Source organism: Crinia signifera, chromosome 2, assembly GCF_055691185.1.
Source record: "Crinia signifera chromosome 2, ASM5569118v1, whole genome shotgun sequence".
Classification (NCBI taxonomy): Eukaryota; Metazoa; Chordata; class Amphibia; order Anura; family Myobatrachidae; genus Crinia; species Crinia signifera.
In genome coordinates, this window is record NC_139218.1 from 222,594,596 (window position 1) to 222,612,387 (window position 17,792).

A 17,792-nucleotide genomic window follows, 5' to 3' on the forward strand; every position below is an offset into this window, starting at 1 on the left:
TTCGTGTCTACATTTTAGCCAGCCGGCAGGGTGACTATGGTCAGATACGGGTGGTAAGCGTCTAAACTTTAGTCAGCCAGCAGGGTGACTAGGGACAGACATACGGCGAACTGCTATAAAGATAGGGTGCATGTATATTAATTGGCATATATTTACCTTCATGTATTGCTCCCGTAGAACTTGGAGGATGGCATCACAGGTCTCAGGTATTATTAGTCCCAGAGCTTGAGAGGATATAGCGCTGCTGTACCTCAGATCCGCAAGGGTCCTCCCAGTAGCCAGGAAACGTAGCGTTGCCACCAGCCTCTGCTCAGCTGAAATAGGTGTCCTCTTTTTGGATTAAAGGGGGTAACTTGTGTCAGAAGCTCCACGAAGGTCATCCATACGAAGATAATTCCTGAAGTCATCGGGGTTGTTCAGCCGTATCTCCTGTACCAATGGCATATGGGAGAAGGTGTCTCTGGTCCAGCAGCTGTGATTCTTGCTCCTTTTTTTTAATTTTTTTATAGACTGCAATGTTGTGGCCATAGCAGCAAGAATGCAAGCACAAACCTTTCTTTTCCTCAAGCTCATGATGAAAGTGGTAGAAAACAAACGGAAGAATTGTACATGTCCTCTGCACAGCCAGCACTGATGTAAAAAAGGAAATCACTTTTCGGTACTTGTTTCCTAGCACGGCGCCACCGATGTAGATTGCATGACATCGGGTGTGTAAAATATGTCGCATCGCATGCGACCAGATCGCATGCGTTGCGATGCGACCGATTTGACCCGATTTTTTACTTGTTCAGCCCAGGGCCGGCTTTACCTTTAGGCAGCTGCCTAGGGCGCCAGGATCTGGGGGGGGGGGGGGGGGGCGGCGCCACCAAGGTCGCCTATCAAAAAATCATGGCTGTCTATGAGGAATGTGCAACTTCTAAGACCTCACCACCATACTTTTCCTTGAGGCATACTTCCCTACTTTACTGCCCCCTCCTACTTGTACTCTGTTGTGGGTGTCAAAGGGAGGCCTCCAGGGAAAGCAGGGGACTTGTGCATCTTCCCGGGAATGGCTGGGAAGACCAAATGATTTTTGGGAGCCTACTTGGGGGGGTGGGGGGCAGTAGGCTAAAGTTTTGCCTAGGGTGCTGAGAAGCATTACATAGGCCCTGGTTCAGCCACCCTGATGGCTGATTCCTATGTGAAATGCCCCCCCCCCCAGACCCGATTTTTCATTGTATACCTACCCTGATGGGTAATTACTATGTCAAATGCCCCCCCATTGGTAACGCCACGATCAACGCCAACCCGAAGCATGGCGAGCGCGGAGTTGATTTTATATAGTGTGGCGAGCGCAGCGAGCCACCGAGCCCGAAGCGTGGCGAGCGCAGCAAGCCCCGCGCATTACTTCACATGTATTCCGCCTCTTTGTTTTGGTATGCCCATAACCCAGCCCATTATGATAATTTTTGTTTATTTATATCGTGTCAATAGCCCAAATTGAGAGTGTGTACGGTGGTACAATCTTTTTCTTGCGACTGTTTGGACGGGAGTACATCGGACGTCGCAAGTAAAATTGTACAGGTGTGTACGCGCGTGATCGGCTGTTGTTTGTGGACGGTCCGACGCGTCTATGGTCGGTCGAACGGTCGCAAGAAAACAGGGATTGTATAGATGTGTACCCAGCTTTAAACTGGTGAATAAATGTATTTGTAAACTTCCTGAGTAACATTTTATTCAATATTAAACAGCTTGGTTTTAACATAAAAACATAACAAAAAATAGGACCATGTATAACTTTGTACTATTTCATGAAATAAATGTGGCAGTGTTAGTACAAAATGGTAAAAAATGGACTGGTTCGCTTTATTTCTGAATATTACAGTTATCTCTTTAATGAATGGCCATTAATATAAGAATGACAAGCTGTCATGTAACTAGGTTATTCGTGAGTATGATACTCGTACTAAGTTTAAAAACATTCATACCAGTTAAAGGGGTAATTCATTTAGGTGTAAAGGGCTCAATGTGCTGTTGCTACAGCATTTTATCGCCAGCAACGACAGCCGGACTCCCACCCTTCTTGCTCTGAAATCAGCCTGAATTCACATAAAATAGCTTTGATCCGTATGGGCAGCGAGTACTTTTGTGCAAATTCATGCAGTGTTGCGGATGCCACGGTGACTTGTGCATGGGTGATTGAATTGACCCCACAGTTTGGAATAATGGTTATATTACACTAAATATGTGCTTAATAAATAGGGATGTTTGATGCTATCTTTGTAATGTCTCTGTATTACATTAGTATTAAGTTTCCTATATAGCGCAGTATATTCTGTTGCGCTTATATTATATGTTGATTCTTTTTATTATCTCACCATCTACATAAATAGCCATAAAATGTATAGGTGTTTCTATCGATGTCTACATATTAACTACATAATACATAATAACTATCCTAAAGCCATCTGTGTTATTAAATTGCAGTATGTCTTGTTGTAAAATTGCAATAAAAAACATTATATGCAATTTCCAAGGTCACACTGAATTCACACACTTCTATTTCTGTAACAAAATGTATTACTCCAATTATTTAATGATATAAGTCATCATCACAAAACCATTTACCAGTTATCACAGTTAATTGTCAGCACCTGAGGAAGATGTTACACCGTGAAATGTAATGCACCCTCATTTTTCTGAATATACATCAAGGAATTATTCTTAGCACAATATATATGCACACATGATATCCCCCTTTGATAATACATGTGCATCCAGGAGGCTTTCAGTCCACTATAAATGGCAAATTACTCTCTGTGTACCCATTATATGGTGTGCACAGTCATATATACCTATAGTATACAGGTACCATATGAATTTCAAAACAATGGTCAGTATTTTACTAGAACAAATTTAAATATTTTATCAGGAATCTAAAAAAAAAAAAAACACATTTTATGTATAAGAGGAGCCTGAAAGTCTTTCCATCGCTGTAGCTTAGGAACCAGAAGAAAGATGCTTGCTATTCCTCCAATACCACTTCATGCGGACGTTTTCTCTTTTTTTTGCATGTAGCGGTACAGTGAATCCTTACATTCAGTTCTCCATGCTCTGTACTGGGTCTGAGAGCTCTTATCCTATAGACTCATTATAAACCCAGGGATACACTCACTCAGCAGTACTCAGAAAAGTCATCTTCTACATAATTTGATGGAAACCAACCAATCTGTAAAGAGAAGGACAACATATTAACAACTCCACTATACATGTAATAAACCCATATTCTGTCAGTGAGCAAGATAGCCAGGGACAGGGCCACCATTTAGGGAGTATGGTGGCAAAGGTACCTGGACTGGCTAGGGCACCCACTGTGACAATTATAGTCCTTTCATTGAATCACATTTTATATTACTTGCTTTTTGTATATGGCAAATCCCAGTCACTGACAGGAAGGAACTGTGCCATGTAGAGACCCCATAACCACATGGCAGGCCCCCAGTCTAACAGTAACTCGGAGACCACACTTCACGTCACAAAGGCTGGGAGCTGTTAAGAATAGAAGTAGAGATGTACAGTAAGTAAGGGGCCCTGCCAGTTTCATTTGAGTACCATTGCTACTGTGACATTTGGGGAGGGGGATGAAATAGGGACAAGGGGGAGGGGACAATATTACACCCTGGTGTATATTTCTATTGTGTGAATCACCTCCCCTGTACAACCAGGTCCATACAAAAGCCTTGGCCTGGGTAATTTGCGCACACCGATCCCACTGGGCTTTACTGATGGGCCCCACAATTTCATGTCCGCCATAGACAAGTAGAAAGGACCTTATTTTTTATTAGAAGCTACTGAGTAGTATTTGATAGTTATCTTGAAATAGATATAAGTGAGCTTGATTTAGTCTGGCTTGGCACAGATTAATGGGACACAGGCAAAATCTTAAATCTGTGCATGGAATTAAGTGACCAGGGTAGTGGAAAGACGGCGATCATTGGCACAGTGGAAGGGAGTGTGTAGGGGAATGAGGTTGGAGATGTAGGCATCAGTGGAGTCACAGGGCCTTGTTTGTGAGTGTTGGGAGTTTAAAAATATGCAGATTTTCTTGAAGGGGCTTGGCAGAAGTGGAGCAGCAGGAGAGGAAGATAAGTCTAGCTGCAGAATTAAGAACAGACTGGAGGGGATCGAGCTGTGAGCCAGACGTTTGAGAGTAATGCAGAGAGAGGAGTCGAGAGTGACAACCAAACAGCTGAGTTGGGGACCGGGAGAGATGTTGTTACACGCCGCCGTCGGGGATCCACAGCACCCGGACGGACGGCGGATGCAGCACAGAGGGAGGCGGCGGGGGACGTTGCCGGGCAGTGTCCCAAGCCTCGCTCTGAGGACGGGCGTCGGGGCGTTGCCAGGCAACGTCCCTGAACTTCCGCCCGGCGCCGGGAACGCGCGCGCCTGACGTCACTCAGGCGGTGCGATTTTCAAATAAATAGCCGGCGTCTGCTGGGCAAAGATGCCGGTTATAGCTTTTTGCTCACCAAGCATCCAGCCTTTGTATCCGGTCCCCGGTGGCCTTGGTCGGGTCCTGTTCCTGGTCTGAGCCTGCATCTGACCCACAGTCTCCATCTTCCCGTGGGTCACGTAAGTGCTCCAGTGGAGCCCCGGTCATTTCTTTCTTTGCCCTGTAGCCCTCCGAGGCTTTGCCCCTCCGTGGGCTTTTGGTTATATACCTCCTGTCTTGTTACTACTTTGGATCCCTTCTGGATCTTTCCCAGTCTGTCTTTTTAGATTCTTTTAGGCAGGGATTGCCCCCTCCATTCTGGTCCCTGTTTTGGGGAGTCACTGTCCCTGTGGTGTGTTTGTGTGGGGACTCCTCTCTGTCTTTTGTGTCTGCGACTAGGTCGCAATCCCATCTTGGCCGGGTGCCGGCAGTCAGGGTTTTTCTCCTTCATCCACTAGGTGTCACTGGAGTTACACTGGGGAATAGAAGGCGACCACAGGGAGCATGGGCACTTTAAAATAATTAATCAGTGTGACCAACTCCTCCCCTTCTACTTCCCCTCCCAGGCAGTCTTAGATCGTGCCCAAAAGGGAGCAGGTCACATTTGGCTCATCTCCTGGGCTTTTTGATAATTAGGGCATAAAGCAGCAAGTTTTGCCTTTGAGGACAGGCAGATAGTTGCTGCTACTATCTGCCTGCGACGTGGGAGCCTGCCGGAGGGAGCCGGCTGCTGCTTAAGGGTTTGCGCCCGGCTCCCTGGCTGACAGAGACCACCGTCTCTGGAGCTGTAACGGGCGCCGCTCACACGCAGCGTGCACCCGATCCTCCCCCAGCCCCACCGCCGACGGCATGGCCGCAGCACTGTGAGTATTACCCTGCCTTCCTATTAGAGGAAGGTCAGGGACACAAACGGCGGTGCAGCAGAGGGTTTTTTAAACCTGGCGCCATTATGGGTGACGGAGCTGCCAGGCGGGGGGCGGAGTTACCGCGCGGTATTTCCCAGCAGGCCTTGGCATACCTCAGCGTTCCTGCAAGTCGTGGCGGCCATCTTGGACATTTGGCGACGTTTGAACACGCTGCTGGAGGCTCCACAGTTGCGCTGCAGGTCTATCCTGACTGCAGTTGGGCGATTCCTGTCCCCTGGTGACCGTCCTGCTGAACGCTCTATCCGGTCTGTGAGTTACAGTGGGGATTAGAGTTAGGTGGAGACAGTTTGGGCTGTGTCTCAAACTTAGAGCTATAGCGCTCCTAGGTATATGCCATAGCGCTGTACAAAGCTCTGTGACAGCTCTTTTACTTTCACTGTCTCTCCCTTCCAGCATAATATATTGCTGCCTATCCTATACCTACTATCTGTGATCAGTCTGGTAGTGTGTGGTGATTGCTGGGTGTTCTGTTGAACCATGGCAGGGGGTAGCTCCAAGAGGGTTACTTGCAAGAAGTGTGCTGTTAAATTTACACCTTCTAAGGAGGGAGACTCTCAGGCGTTAGTTACGCAAGAGCCGGCCCCAGCCACTCCAGGTCTGGAGGACCTTATACATATGGTAAAGGTTGCCTGCAAGGTGTCAGATGACACAGACATTCCTGCTCGTCCTTCTTTCTTTGGAAAGAGACAAAGGCAGTCACCCACCTTCCCCCCAGCGGAGGAGTTGGATGAACATATATTGCAGGCTTGGAATCATCCTGATAAAAAATTCCAGGTACCTCAGAGGTTTCTGACTGCTTATCCTCTTCCACCAGAGGGTAGAAAGAGGGTCGAGATTCCTCCAGTAGTGGACTCTTCAGTCTCACGACTGTCCAAAAAGACGGTTCTCCCGGTGCCGGGTGCAACCACTCTTAAGGATACTTCTGACCGTAAGTTGGAGGTAACCCTTAAGAACATTTTTTCAGCAGCTGGAATTATTCAGCGTCCGGCCCAGGTCGGGTGCTGGGTAAATAAAGCCATGGGGGTATGGGCTTCTCAGATCCTAACAGAGGTCCGTGAGGGCTCTGACCCTGCTTCTATTGTTCAGCTGGCTGAACAGATCCAGGAGGCATCCAATTATTTAATAGACGCCTCTTCTGACGTCTGCATGGTTGCAGCCAAGGTTTCGGCCTTATCTATATCAGCTCGCAGAGCTCTCTGGTTACGCCAATGGCAGGCTGACGCAGAGTCCAAGCGTGCTGTGGAGGCCCTGGCGTTCAATGGGGAGGTTCTTTTCGGGCCAGAGCTCGACAAGTTGATCTCCCAAGCAACGGGGGGTAAGTCCCACTTCCTTCCCTCAGCGGCTCCTCCAACTACACGCAGGACCCCTCAAAGGCCCTCCTTTCGGTCCTTTCGGCCTACGACCAGATTCAGAGGTCGTTCCAGAGGCGGAGCTCCATCTAGAGGCTCCAGAGGACGAGGCAGAGGCGCCTCGGCAGCTGTCCAGGAGCCCAAGTCCTCCAAGCCAGCCGCATGACTGTCCACGTTCTCATCTGGGGGATCCCAGAGTCAGGGCCCGACTGCTGTCCTTCTGTCACATCTGGCTGCAGTCTTGTCAGGACTCGTGGGTAAGGGATCTGGTGACCCAGGGTTACAAAATCCATTTCAGGTTAGTCCCTCCAAACAGGTTTTTCTAAACCGGTCTCCCAGTCTCAGGAGACAAGGCGCAACTTCTGCTGTCAGCAATCAACAAGCTGCGGACAACGGGAGTTGTGATACCAGTACCCGAGGATCAGCGTACTCAGGGATACTACTCCAGTCTGTTCCTTGTGCCGAAGCCGGATGGCTCGGTAAGGCCTATACTAAATCTAAAGGATTTGAATCCGTTTCTACAAGCGGTCCAATTCAAGATGGAGTCCCTGCAGTCGGTGATTCAGGGACTGGAACAGGGAGAGTTCCTGGTATCCTTGGATATCAGGGACGCATACCTGCACATCCCCATCTGGCCTCCTCACCAGGCCTTCCTCCGGTTCGCTATACAGGAACAACACTGGCAGTTCCAGGCCCTGCCGTTCGGTCTCTCATCGGCCCCCAGGGTCTTCACCAAGGTGATGGCGGTGATGATGGAGGTCCTCAGGGCACAGGGGATTACCATCATCCAATACTTGGACGATCTTCTTCTGAAGAATCGTTCGAGGGAGGCCCTGTTGTCCAACATACGACTCACCCAGGAGACTCTCATCAGTCATGGGTGGATTCTGAACTTTGCAAAGTCTCAGCTACAGCCGTCCCAACATCTTCTCTTTTTGGGGATGATTCTGGACACCCAGCAGATGAAGGTTTTTCTACCGCCCGACAAAGTTCAGTCCCTGCAGGTCCTGGTCAGGTCGGTCTTGTGACGGCCACAGGTAACGGTGCACCTTTGCACCAGACTCTTGGGGAAGATGGTGTCCTCCTTCGAGGCGGTACAATATGGCCGCTTCCACTCGCGCCAATTCCAGTTGTCTCTCCTTCACCAGTGGTCAGGGTCTCACCTGCATCTTCAGCAGCGGGTGACCCTGTCTCCTCGAGCCCGTCTGTCTCTGCTGTGGTGGCTCAACTCCGAAAACCTGCAAAGGGGCAGGAGGTTCGGCATATGGGAGTGGACTCTCCTCACCACAGACGCCAGCCTTCGAGGCTGGGGGGCGGTAACGCTGGAACACCAGTTCCAGGGTTTATGGATGAGGCAGGAGAGCTTACTCTCCATCAATGTGCTGGAACTCAGAGCAGTCTACTATGCTCTTCTGCAGGCGGGACACCTGCTGCGGAGCAGAGCAATCAGAGTTCAGTCCGACAACGCCACAGCCGTCGCCTACATAAACAAACAGGGCGGCACTCGGAGCAAGGCGGCGATGAAGGAAGTAAGCAGGATCATCCTCTGGGCTCAGAACCATGCTCAGGCCTTGTCAGCGGTGTTCATCCCCGGAGTAGACAATTGGGAGGCCGACTTTCTAAGTCGGCAACATGCCCACCAGGGGGAGTGGTGCCTCAACCCTCAGGTATTTCAGTCCCTAGTACATCGTTGGGGGTGTCCGCAGGCGGATCTGATGGCGTCCCGTCACAACTTCCAGCTCCCAACATACTTCGCGCGGACTCGAGATCCTCAGGCCGCAGGGGTGGACGCTCTGGTCGCCCCTTGGCCGTTCCAGTTCATTTACCTCTTTCCTCCCTTTCCGCTGATACCTCGGGTATTACAGCGCATTCGCAGGGAGGGGGTAACAGCGCTTCTGATAGCGCCGGATTGGCCCCGGCGCTCGTGGTACACCAACCTGACGGATCTTCTAATCGACGAGCCGTGGCCGCTACCTCTTCAAGAGAACCTCCTCAGTCAGGGTCCCTTCATCTACCCAGATTTAGGACGTCTACATTTGACGGCGTGGCTGTTGAGAGGTCCATCTTGAGACATGCAGGTATCCCTAGGGCGGTGATACTTACAATGATGAGGGCCAGGAAGGAAGTCACCTCCAGACACTATCATCGTATTTGGAGATCCTATGTGGCGTGGTGCGAAAGACGCAGAGTGTCCTCTACTCTGTTCAAGAAGGCTCGGTTGCTCCTGTTTTTACAGGAGGGGTTAAACTCTGGACTTAGACTGAATACACTTAAGGTGCAGGTTTCAGCACTTTCAGTTTTTTTCCAGAAACGTATAGCTCTCATTTCGGAAGTCCACACGTTTTTCCAGGGGGTGCTGAGGCTTCAGCCCCCTATTCGTCCGCCTACGGCTCCCTGGGACCTAGAGTTGGTCCTCAGGTATTTGAGGTCATCGATTTTTGAGCCGTTAGAAGAGGTGGATCTTCGATATCTCACTTGGAAGGTGGTTCTTCTTTTGGCTCTGGCCTCGGCCAGGCGCGTTTCGGAACTGGGGGCGCTTTCTTGTCGCTCACCGTTCCTCCAGTTTCACCCGAACAGAGCAGAGCTCCGTACCAGTCTCTCCTTCCTTCCAAAGGTGGTCTCAGCGTTCCACGTGAACCAACCCATAGTGGTTCCAGCATTCACAGAGGCTTCACCTGAGGATAGGTCCTTGGATGTGGTGAGGGCCCTGCGGATTTATGTCTCTCGCACGGCCTCTCTTCGCAAGACGGATGTCTTGTTTGTTACCTACGACCCAGTGTGTCGTGGATGGCCAGCTTAGAAGCAAACGCTGGCTAGATGGATCCGTCTGACAATTCGTCAGGCATACCTTGCTGAGGCTCAGACGCCTCCTACTAACATAGGTGCGCACTCCACCAGATCGGTGGGTCCTTTATGGGCGGCTGCCCGTGGGGTCTCCTTGCAACAGCTCTGTCGTGCTGCGACATGGTCAGGTCGGCACACCTTTGTGCGCTTTTATAGGTTTGATACCTTTGCGGCACCAGCTTCTCAGTTTGGCCGCTCTGTGTTAAGGGGATCTCAGCGCTCACCCACCCGGGTTGAAAGCTCTGGGACGTCCCCAGTGTAACTCCAGTGACACCTAGTGGATGAAGGAGAAACAGGGATTTTGTACTTACCGTAAATCCTTTTCTCCGAGTCCACAGGTGTCACTGGACGCCCACCTCAGCACTGTTCTCCACCTGTTACGTTCAGTGTTAGGTTCCTATTGGGTAACCTCTGGAGTTTTCCCTTGTCAGGGTTATTTAAACATGGTTATTACACACCTGTCTCGTCTGGTTTGACTCTGTGTGTGTGTGTTTGTTTTTTCATATATATATATATTCTTTTTCTACTATAAGTATTGAATGATGTTATGTTGTGATGAACCTCCTCTCGGATGTGTGTTATATCTTTCTGCTCCCTTTCGGGCACGATCTTTATGACTGCCTGGGAGGGGAAGTAGAAGGGGAGGAGTTGGTCACACTGATTAATTATTTTAAAGTGCCCATGCTCCCTGTGGTCGCCTTCTATTCCCCAGTGTAACTCCAGTGACACCTGTGGACTCGGAGAAAAGGATTTACGGTAAGTACAAAATCCCTGTTTTTCCCAGCTAGGCCCATTAGTCAGATTGTCCTCTTGGGCTACCCCTTGGCGATCGCTTTCCCCTTGTCAACACCTAAGACTAGCTGCATCGGGGTCGGAGTGGGCTTAACTCGCTCCTTCGGATGCGACGGCCACAGGCGAAGCCTAGCTCTGCAGGGGTTTGCCATCTGCCTCGGGGACTCAACAGAGTTAGAGTAGGATCCGCTGTGGCCGTCCTAACTGGCGGACCCGGCTACGGGCTCACGCCTGAACTCCAGACTCCTGTGTCCAGCAGTTGCTCTCTGCGCCCCGGCGGGCATCGTAACAGATGTTGAGTTTTATAGAGGGCACAGACATACAAGAGCAGGTAGAGATGCAGATGGATACCCAAGAGAGGATAGAGGATGAGTGTTCAGGAGAGAAGAGGTATAGTTGCGTGTCGTCAACAAAGAGGCTTATGAGCACACCCAGAAAAGAGGTGTAAAGCGGGAAGAGAAGTGGGCTTAGGACAGAACCCTGGGGAGGTGAGAGTGGTAATGAGTTACTTTAAAGGTGAGCGTGGTAATGTGTTACCATAGGCGAATCTAGAATTATGGTAATGGGTGGTCCCAGAACTAGACATAACAGCAGGGGGACCTTTGCGCGGCGTAGCCGCGTGGCAAAAAGGGGGCGTGGCCCCATGGAAAGGAGGCGTGGCATCACAAAAAGGGATGTGGTATTACACTTTAGACCATACACGGTAATTCCCATTAAACATTTTAGCAAACTCTGTAATACCCATTACACATAATGCCACACGCCGTAATGCCAATTACACATTAGGCCACACACCATAATGCCCATTACACATTGTGCCACACATCATGATGCCCATTACATACTATATAACAAACCGTAATGCCCATTACATATTTGCCACATAAGTGCTGCTTACCTACGTGCTCATTGCTAGGGGGTTCTTGCTTGATGGCACCATAGTACCCATTACACATGATGCCGCACACCATAGTACCCATTACACATGATGCCGCACACTATAGTACCCATTACACATGATGCCGCACACCATAGTACCCATTACACATGATGCCACACACCATAGAACCCATTACACATGATGCCACGCACCATAGTACCCATTACACATGATGCCACACACCATAGAACCCATTACACATGATGCCGCGCACCATAGTACCCATTACACATGATGCTGCACACATAATGTCCATTGCACATGATGCTGCACACATAATGCCGCTTACACATGATGCTGCACACTGTAATGCCCCTTACACATTAAGCCACACATTATGCGCAATGCCCACACATACTGCCACTTGTAGCGTCCCTTAAGCAATGCCCCCAAAAGTGCCACTTACTGTAAATTTTTATATGAGCCTTCGCTGCTGCTGCAGGGAGAGATGGAGAGCGGTGCAGCTGCTTCTATGGGGAGAGGAGCAGAGCGCAGCGCAGAGCACGCTCCCACTCCCCTCCTGGTGTCCCCTCTAGCCGAGTGGACATTTGAAATATTATGCGCGCTGTTGTGTGTGACGTCGGGGGAGCACACCGGGCGCATGCACCACATGATTAAAGGGGGGCGGGCTAAGGTGAAAGCGGGGAGAAGAATTGGAGCGGAAGCTGCAGGGGTGACAGTCATTGACAGCTGGGCAGAGAGCAGGGGGCTGCCCGGCTGTATTCAGAGCACTGCAGGTCACGGCTGTTTGAAATAATACCCCTTTCACAACAGAAAATGCAGGGATTTACCCGGGAATGTGGTACCAGGATCATGCAGGGACATTCCCAGGCTGACCCCTTATACACCAGCCTGCATTTTCTGGTGTGAGGGGGAGAGACAAACACTCCCCTCTCCCTACACCCCTTTAACCAACAAGCTATATCTTCTGAACCAACTGACCCATTTACATGAGACCAGTATCCTATTGAAGAACTTTTGAGTTGGCTTCGAATGATTTTTGGTCCCGTGAAACTGGGCTGTTTATGTTCTTTGAGGGCAAATTTCTCTGGAACCAAACAGTCATGAAATGACATTTAAGAAAAAAAAAAAATGGTTTAACCTCAATATCCCTGGAACCAATTAACCCATATGGATCCAGCCTGGTATCAGATTGAAGGCCAGGCGATTTGGGTTTGACTGACATCAACCTTGAACTTCAGTGATGCAGAAGGGGGAACTGGCAGCTGTTGAACTGGGTGCGGGTCGGAATTAGCGGGCCCCATGTTATCCTATAGGGAAAATGTTCCAGCTTTGCCTGGCAGTATCTCCGGTTCCCAGGGGGCTAGAGACACGGGGCTGGGATCGTTGGAAAGCCCCATCCCTCAGCTACAAAATGGGCTAATGGTGGTCCTGTGCACCCCCGGACCACCCCCTAGATTCGCCTATGTGTGTTACTACCGAGATGAGAGTGGTAATGTGTTACTACAGAGGTGAGGGTGGTAATGTGTTACTACAAAGGTGAGGGTGGTAATGTATTACTACAAAGGTGAAAGTGGTATTGTGTTACTACCGAGGAGAGAGTGGTAATGTGTTACTACAAAAATGAGGGTGGTAATGTGTTACTACAAAGGTGAGGGTGGTAATGTGTTACTACCGAGGAGAGAGTGGTAATGTGTTACTACCGAGGTGAGAGTGGTAATGTGTTACTACCGAGGTGAGGGTGGTAATGTGTTACTACCGAGGTGAGAGTGGTAATGTTTTACTACTGAGGTGAGAGTGGTAATGTGTTACTACCGAGGTGAGGGTGGTAATGTGTTACTACCGAGGTGAGGGTGGTAATGTGTTACTACAAAGGTGAGGGTGTTAATGTGTTACTACAAAGGTGAGGGTGGTAATGTGTTACTACAAAGGTGAGAGTGGTAATGTGTTACTACAGAGGCGAGAGTGGTAATGTGTTATTACAAAGGTGAGGGTGGTAATGTGTTACTACAGAGGTGAGAGTGGTAATGTGTTACTACCGAGGTGAGAGTGGTAATGTGTTACTACAAAGGTGAGGGTGGTAATGTGTTACTACAAAGGTGAGGGTGGTAATGTGCTACTACAAAGGTGAGGGTGGTAATGTGTTACTTCAAAGGTGAGGGTGGTAATGTGTTACTACAAAGGTGAGGGTGGTAATGTGTTACTACCGAGGTGAGAGTGGTAATGTGTTACTACCGAGGTGAGAGTGGTAATGTGTTACTACCGAGGTGAGGGTGGTAATGTGTTACTACCGAGGTGAGGGTGGTAATGTGTTACTACAAAGGTGAGGGTGGTAATGTGTTACTACAAAGGTGAGGGTGGTAATGTGTTACTACAAAGGTGAGAGTGGTAATGTGTTACTACAGAGGCGAGAGTGGTAATGTGTTATTACAAAGGTGAGGGTGGTAATGTGTTACTACAGAGGTGAGAGTGGTAATGTGTTACTACAGAGGTGAGAGTGGTAATGTGTTACTACCGAGGTGAGGGTGGTAATGTGTTACTACAAAGGTGAGGGTGGTAATGTGTTACTACAAAGGTGAGGGTGGTAATGTGTTACTACCGAGGAGAGAGTGGTAATGTGTTACTACCGAGGAGAGAGTGGTAATGTGTTACTACAGAGGTGAGGGTGGTAATGTGTTACTACCGAGGTGAGAGTGGTAATGTGTTACTACCGAGGTGAGAGTGGTAATGTGTTACTACAAAGGTGAGAGTGGTAATGTGTTACTACCGAGGCGAGAGTGGTAATGTGTTACTACGGAGGTGATAAGGGGAATGTGTTACTACAGAGGCGAGAGTGGTAATGTGTTACTACGGAGGTGATAAGGGGAATATGTTAAAACAGAATGAAAAGGGTCATACATGTGATACGGTCATTACATCAGATGATCACCCCTGTCTGACAGTACTCTGCCCTGCCACTCTGCCCTGGTATACACTGTTCAGTACTCAATGTTGAGAAGCATGGCATAACTGTAGAGATTTCTCTTTTCCTATCAAGAAAGGTGAGCATACACAAATATAAAAAGTAATACAATTATCAATAATCTTATGAATAGTAACTATTCCACTTTCTATCTTTTACCATTGAACAAGCTATTCCTAAGGTATCATTTATTCTCCTCCACGCCACCTTACACCACTTCTTTGTGTGTCTCCTCCTTACCTTGCCATATACTTCTCCTTTCCACCACCCCTGGTGTCCCTTTTTGCTCAGGATTCGGATAATGTCTCCTTCCTTCAGACTCAGTTCAGTTCTGTCTCTTGCACAGAAATCATAACGTGCTCGGGCTGAACCAAAGTACTTCACCCTGTTGTCTGTCAGAAAACAATTCCAGAAATTATATTTAATATTTAAATCAACGCATAAGGGCCCTTATTCTGATCGCTTCACTCCGACCTGAATTTGGCCAGTGTTCCGATGTTGTGTGTATACGCATGCGCAGAACCATTTCTGCGCATGTCTGTATGCAGGGAGCGAGCGAACTCGGCGAGAATTCCGGTCGCTGAGTGCTCGCTCCTGGCCTTCGGTGCAGGGGGTGGAGAGGGGCGTTGCGGCCTGATCAGGGTCATTACCATATGCGCACGCCCTGCATTTCATGGGCGTTCCCATGAAAATGCAGGGCGTGTGTATGGAAATGCTGTCGTGGCGTGCGGGAGGGGGACAAGACAGCTGACTTAACCGGATGTCTCCTGCCCGCACGTAGGACATTTTCCTGGTATGGTTTGGATACAGTCATACCATTAGAAGCCATGGTCAACTGTAATGTATGCAAGTGATACTTGAATTTTGAAGTATGTCTTTCCTGAAGCAAAAGGTATCTCCCAGAATGACATTGCCCCTGTCCTTAGAATGCATGTGGTTGTCTGATTGTTGAAAACTTGATAGTGATTTTATGTCAATATTCGGTCTAAGCCGTGGTTTCTCATTAACCCAATCAAGAATTTATGGTTAAATTGTCAGGCCGATCACCTGATATTGGCTGATCAGCCGAATAATTGTATAGGTGTGTACACAGGTGCATTAGTCTTACTTGCCTACTCTCCCTAAACCTGCAGGAGACAATTACTTCCTTTAGAATGTAAGCTCTCATGAGCAGGGCCCTCTCACCTCATGTGCTTTTTTCAGGAATATATATATCTCTGCCACCCAAAATATTGCTTCAATGTCCTGTCCCCTAATGCAACTATCTTTACTTATTATGTACTTGTCCTAAATTGAGTTGGCACCCCTCCCCTCCCACATCCTGCCTAGTTCCTGGCGAAATGGGAAGAATAGGGGCAGAATATAGGACATTAGCAGATGTCGGGGGGGGGGGGGGGGGGGTACAGTGCCTTAGAAACCATTTCCAAAGCAATTGTCTCTGTTTAGCCCCACCCCTATCCTAATGAGCTCCAATTGTGTCTTTATGCTGCAAGGGGGTGCAATCTAAAGACAAAAGTAGCTTGGCCCTGCCCATCACTGCCCACGTGCATCACCTCCCTGGGCCAATTCTGGTGAGGAAACGATCAAGGAAAGCATGTATGGCAATAGCCGATAAACTCTCTAAATTGCTCCTGCAAACGATCAGATCGGGAGGTCACATTGTATCAGCAGTTAAATATTTAAACTGCCTCACACCCAGATCCATAGAAGAACATACTGATCTACCTATAACTTAACGTGGGCATCCAGTCCTTATGTTGACAGTAAAAAAGGTTGACCACTATTGGTCGATAGGCATTAGGTCAACATTATCAAAAAGGTCAACATGACAATGGTTTTTCATAATTTATTTAATTTCCATAACCTATCCAGGCTTTACCAACTATGTGAACTATGACTGAGAATGGCAATCCGTGATGAGCACAGCAGGGTACCCTGCCAGAAACATGGCAAGTGATGCGAGCCATGCCAAGAAAGGCGGTACTCTAACTGGGGATCCATGTGCTAAAAATTTACACCCCAAAAAACTCACATTAAGGCAACCTTTTTAAAGTCAACCTAAAGAACCCTTGGTGTGTGTGTGCAGGGGTCACGCTGTCTGAAGTAATTGACATAGAGTGTCACAGCATTATACATGTGAAAGAGACTGCTCTACGTTTGGAAATACCGGTACTTATGTAGTATCTGGGCGTCCGATTTAGAAATCGGATCGGATCGCATCGCATCGCATGCGACCAAATCGTATGCGATGCGATGGTCAAGATTTTTCCATAGGATTCAATGTTAAAATGGTCTGAGTCCATTTTAACATAGAATTCAATGGGAAAAAGGGGTCCTTTTCCTTTCCCCACTATCCAAGTGGGCATGGAGTTGGATATAAACCTGTGGCGAGCGTAGCGTGGATAGTGGGGAAATGAACAGGACCTTGTTAACATTGAATCCTATGCAAATCGCATCGAATCGCATCGCATCGCATCTGATTGTATGCCTTAAGGTAAGGCATATAATCACAAAATCGGCAGCCCAGATACTACATAAGTACCGAAATACCTGCATCAAATGAAGGAAAGCTCATATCATTCTGGTGAATCTTCCAAGAAGATGGGGAGATTTTGTTTTCAACAAAAATACATTTTCACGGAAACAAAAACAGTCCTAGACAAAATCTTAGCAAATACATTGACTTGTAATGCTTATAGAGATAAAGAATTTAGCTATCAGTGGTACATGAATTGTAAACCTAAAAAGGATTGAGGGGAGATTTATGAAAGGTTGGAGAGAGATAAAGTACCAACCAAACATGTATTGTCAGTGGGTCCCATCGATGTCACTGGTTGAACAATATTGTTCAGAATGTATGCTCAATTTGGTTCACCTGCGGCCACCGCCAATATTGTTAACAAGATGGCCGCGGGTCTCCTAGTGTGTATGGAGCTTCATTGTAGAAATAAAAATAATTTACATAAAACCATTAAACTCTATTATGCTGACATGTTCCTTCCCTCATTTCAAATATTTCCCAACAATGCTAAAGGTATCATTCCATAATATGTCAGATTTACCTGTCTTGGTGTTTTCTTTCTTATCTGCCTCTTGGAAAGGAAACTGTAGCGTCGTGTCCAGAAGTTTGAAGCAATCTTTTAATGAGTTACATTGGTAATATCCAACTAATTCCTGGAGAAACATGTTAAACATCAGTCAAGTAACGATGATCCAATCATCAGCCTCTATATGACATCTGTCATTTGTCTAATGTCTTCACACCTGTCTACCATTTATATACAGTGTGTATTCATTGCTTTTTATATGTAACAGTCTAAAGCTGGCCATACACAGTGCGGTTTTGCCTTGCGATGCTATGCAAGCTCCCACACACATCACGTAGTACAAAAGTATGTGCAGCCCGTACTTTTTGTACTAGATCGCATTGCATCTAGTTAAAAATGCACGCTGTTGTAGTGTATCAAATGCATTTTGAACTAGATGCGATACGATCAGGTACAAAATGCATGAAGCACATCGTACCTTGTGGGGACGGGGCCAC

The 17,792-nt window shown here is 48.0% G+C and overlaps 1 protein-coding gene across 1 annotated transcript in view; it reads right to left on the reverse strand.

Annotated features, from left to right (window-relative positions):
* Positions 1-1,844: 1,844 nt before the first annotated feature.
* The window catches only part of VAV1 (vav guanine nucleotide exchange factor 1), a 112,541-nt gene continuing 96,593 nt past the window's right edge, over positions 1,845-17,792 (reverse strand). Inside the window, exons 25-27 of the mRNA XM_083173820.1 lie at positions 17,311-17,422; positions 14,489-14,640; positions 1,845-3,208 (exon numbers count right to left, since the gene is read on the reverse strand). Coding sequence (XP_083029946.1) covers positions 3,155-3,208; positions 14,489-14,640; positions 17,311-17,422 — 318 coding nt within the window. The 3' untranslated portion in view covers positions 1,845-3,154. The remainder of the gene's footprint in view (positions 3,209-14,488; positions 14,641-17,310; positions 17,423-17,792) is intronic.